Source organism: Carcharhinus amblyrhynchos, chromosome 1 (genome assembly GCF_965287045.1).
Source record: "Carcharhinus amblyrhynchos chromosome 1, sCarAmb.v2.hapA, whole genome shotgun sequence".
Classification (NCBI taxonomy): Eukaryota; Metazoa; Chordata; class Chondrichthyes; order Carcharhiniformes; family Carcharhinidae; genus Carcharhinus; species Carcharhinus amblyrhynchos.
Genome location: NC_137324.1, coordinates 79,090,772 through 79,094,730, shown reverse-complemented (window position 1 = coordinate 79,094,730; position 3,959 = coordinate 79,090,772). Strand labels below are relative to the sequence as shown.

At 41.0% G+C, this 3,959-nt stretch overlaps 1 protein-coding gene across 1 annotated transcript; it reads left to right on the top strand.

Annotated features, from left to right (window-relative positions):
* Window positions 1–718: 718 nt before the first annotated feature.
* On the top strand, window positions 719–2,744 carry gsx2 (GS homeobox 2). Its single transcript, XM_080198226.1, has 2 exons — window positions 719–1,350; window positions 1,847–2,744. The coding sequence occupies exons 1-2, from the start codon at window positions 978–980 to the stop codon at window positions 2,185–2,187; spliced, it is 714 nt and encodes a 237-aa protein (XP_080054352.1). The 5' UTR covers window positions 719–977; the 3' UTR covers window positions 2,188–2,744.
* Window positions 2,745–3,959: the final 1,215 nt, after the last annotated feature.

The following is a 3,959-nucleotide window of genomic DNA, read 5'->3' as shown; positions in this document are numbered from 1 at the left end:
GACCCTTCAGCCATTGTCACGGGATTTAAAATCGTTTTGAACCGACTCACTGGGGAAAGGAATAGCTTCTTCCCGTCACACTTGCTAAATCGTTGTGAGATGGTCTTTATACATGTATATTTGAATATGACATAGTGCAGAAAGCGATGTAAATAATTCAGGCACTGAAAGGATGTCAAATACTCACTTCTTGGTGATATCATTGAGTAACTGAGTTCAATGCCAGATATGTTGATTTAATTACAGTCAATAATTTGTCTTGTTTTTGGAGCACATTTGCCAAGCGGCAGAATTATCATAGTTAATGGGGAACAAAATTTAAACTGATACAATATTGGAAAACTCATGACATGAGGAGAATTCATTTATTAGCTTTTCAAAAACAAAATTAGGATTACAGGAAGAATCCAGAGATTGAAACTATTCAATAAGATACAATGGAATGGTTTTTACGTTGGACTCTAGCCATCTGCATATCTTAAAAAAAAACACGCCGCCAAAGATTCAGAAAGTGTCACTGGAATAAAATATCCCCTTTTCCACTCAGTCAGTCAATTGAAAGTAATTTTAAATCTCATGACAATGGTGCTGTTATCGGCAGCTGGTTAACTTGCGCCTGTGCGCGTCTTAAATCAGCCCTTTACGCACGGAGCAAAACTACAAAACACTCACTTAAAAAGTTTTTTGTTTCTTGTTTTGTCAGACTTTGATAGTGTGTCTCAAGGGGTTGCCTGACAAATGGGGAAATGTTGATCTCCGGCTCTCTTTATAATCACGTGTTAATAGTTCACTGGCAACATTTTAAAAAAAGCCTTGGATAAGGACGCACACGTGGGTGACGTTCAGACCAACCATCGCTGGAGACCCTTTTGTTTAGCCTCCAGACATAAAGTACCTTCTGACTCCCTGCCTGCCGCAGTGTACACTGAACCCAGCAACCAGCAAAGCCAGTCTGAGCCAAGAAGAATACACACACAATGTCTCGATCGTTTTACGTTGATTCCTTGATCATCAAAGATTCTTCAGTGCGACCCACTCCTGTCCTGAACGATCACGGCCAAGACTTCCTGATTCCCATCAGTGTCCATTCTCCCACTATGATGTCGGTTTCTGGTCCCGTCTGCCCGTCCAGAAAGACGGGCACTTTCTGTGTCTGTCCCCTCTGTGTCACGTCCCATCTCCATTCGTCCCGCAGTGGAATCCCCCTGCTGAAAAGCCAGTTCCCAAACGGAGACCCCTCGTATTGTCAACGAATCAACCAGCAGTCAAGTCCTGGGCTCGGGCATCCACCTGTTTGCACGCCCACTTACAGCGTAACAGACCCCAGGAGATACCACTGTCTTACCGTGGGTATGTACATCTGTTTGAAACTGTCAGCGCGCCAGATACCTGAGCACAGATTGTGGTCTTAGCCAGATAGTTGCGTTAAGAGAGGGATCACGGTTTACTGCCAAAAGCTCTGCTGTTTTATTGGAACTATTAACGATTCGAATAATCTAACCCTACGGAAGACATTGTTATTGTTTTGAGGCGGGATTGCTGTTGTAACCGTGGGCAACAGGTTTAAAACTATTACCAGGAAGATGAACGGTTAGTGAAGGATTCATATTATGAACGTATCTATCAGAAAGATACAAAAAAGACGAAATTTTAGGGTCCAGCTTTATAAAAATGGAGCAAAACAGAACACCGACGCAGCAGCTATTTATAAAGAAGTAATTTCATAACTGTACATAACTTATTTTCAGGGATTGGAGATATGGGTTACATTCTTCTATTGGCGCATTAGCACTTTTTTTTGCAAACTGCCTTTCCATATTTTCCTAATGTTGTATTATGGACGCAGGTCCTGAAAATAACAGTCACTTACAGAACGGGAAACGTATGAGAACGGCTTTCACCAGTACACAACTCTTGGAGCTCGAGAGGGAGTTCGCCTCCAACATGTACCTGTCGAGGCTCCGCAGAATTGAAATTGCAACCTATCTGAACCTCTCCGAGAAGCAAGTCAAGATCTGGTTCCAGAACCGGCGCGTCAAACACAAAAAGGAGGGCAAGGGGACCCCGCGGAATGCGCATAGCGCCTGCAAGTGTAGCAGCCAAGGGCACTGTCTGCGCTCCGAGGATGAGGAGTCCCTCTCCCCAATATCATCTGGCAAAGAGGACAAAGATATGTCACCCGCATAGTTACCATGGACAGACCTGCAGTGTTTAAACGTTTACAGACATTTTCAATCCTGTTTTCCTTCAACGCACTTAATATTTGCTTAAGATTTTAAAAGAAATTCCTCTGGTGCAGTGTTGTGATTACAATCGGTTGCCTTTGCCTGCTCACTCTCCTGCTATGAATGGATTCATTGTAGAATGTTCCCATGATGGAACACGCTGCAGTTCCATGCTCATCCCGGGTTTGCTTAAAGTATGGGGCTAACATCATCTTGTATGAATCATTTCAAGGTTTTTCTTTCTCTCCAAACGCAATGGTGACGCAATATTCATACACCATTTAAAAAAAGTTCTGGAGTGTTCTCTGTAAATAATGTACTTTCAGTCTCTGTTGACTTCTGTAAAAATAATAGACACCTGTGTAAATGCACCAGATCCTTAAAAACAATTGTAGGTTGAATGGGAAAGAATGTAAATAGCTAGTTACTTTGATACCTTGTTGTAAAATGTCGCAGTTGAAGTTCACTCGTTGTGAATAGTTTTATATGACATTTATATTTATATTTATTTAAAATAAAACGTTGGAATGTTTGAAGAAAGCTGTTCATTTTGTTAGTTAGACTCAATTTGGTCGAGATGTAGATTCATGGAAGGAAGTGAAACACACAAGTAACATTCCCATAATTTATCTCTTCCTAGGTTCATTCATCCTGTATTTTTCTCATCACGGAAACTAATGGTTTCCAGACAAGCCATCTCATAGATTGGGACAAACTCTTCCATTTACCAAAGCTTTGCTGTAAAGAGAAAGCAAATCCGGGGAAGTGCTGGATAAAGTAAAACAATCAACATTCTGTGATGAACTTTCACAGAGGAAGGATGAGTGTCTATATGTCCGCGGGGGGGTGGGGGGGGGCCACATGAATCCATCAACTGGTAAATAAATTGGCCCTTGTTTTAAAAGTTAAGAGACCAGTAATTCTAAAGAACAGATTGTGTATCCGCATTTCATTATGTGAGGGCGAGACAGAGAACCAGACAATTCCATCAGTGATAGATAATAGATTTTTAAAAACTCATCCCGCCACAAAGAACGTATTCCAGATGTATGTGAGATGGCACATGTTGTATGTAACCCAAATCCGCTGGTGAAGGTAGCAGAGACAGCGACATTATTTACTTCAACCGTTGCGTAAAACAAACGGATTTGTTCAGTTGATCCATCCCCCGCCCGTCAAAAATTTTGGAGTTATTACTGGCCCTAATAAGTGATGGATATACTATCTCTAGCCCGCCTGAATTTCGAAATGGTCGCTGACCTCCATCATCACTTGTAACTTCACACCTGAGACAACATACATTTCCGACCATTTTATTCCTCCTGGGTGTTTTAAGTAGGTGGCACACGCGCCCCGAGCTTCAGACGAGCTGCCTTAAGGCAGAATTAGAGTAATGTTTCCAACGAAAACCAGTTAAGATATTGAGGGAGGGTGCTAATGATCCGAACAATATCTGTTTTTGTAAGTAGAATGATAACATCTACTAGGGGTTAGCTACAAATTCAACCAATGTATTTTGTTCTATTTACTAAGATAGTATCATCATTTGATATAAGATGTTTTGAATATAGTTCGTACATTCAAAAGGAAACCAATGATTTTTGGAAAGTTGAGCTTATTTGGAAACAGGTCTATCAAGAAACAAGTAACATAATTTCAATAAAATGTGGCTGTTTTCAATTATGGTTGCAGTGAAAAGCGATATTTACAAGTAGGTCAGAAAATACAACATCT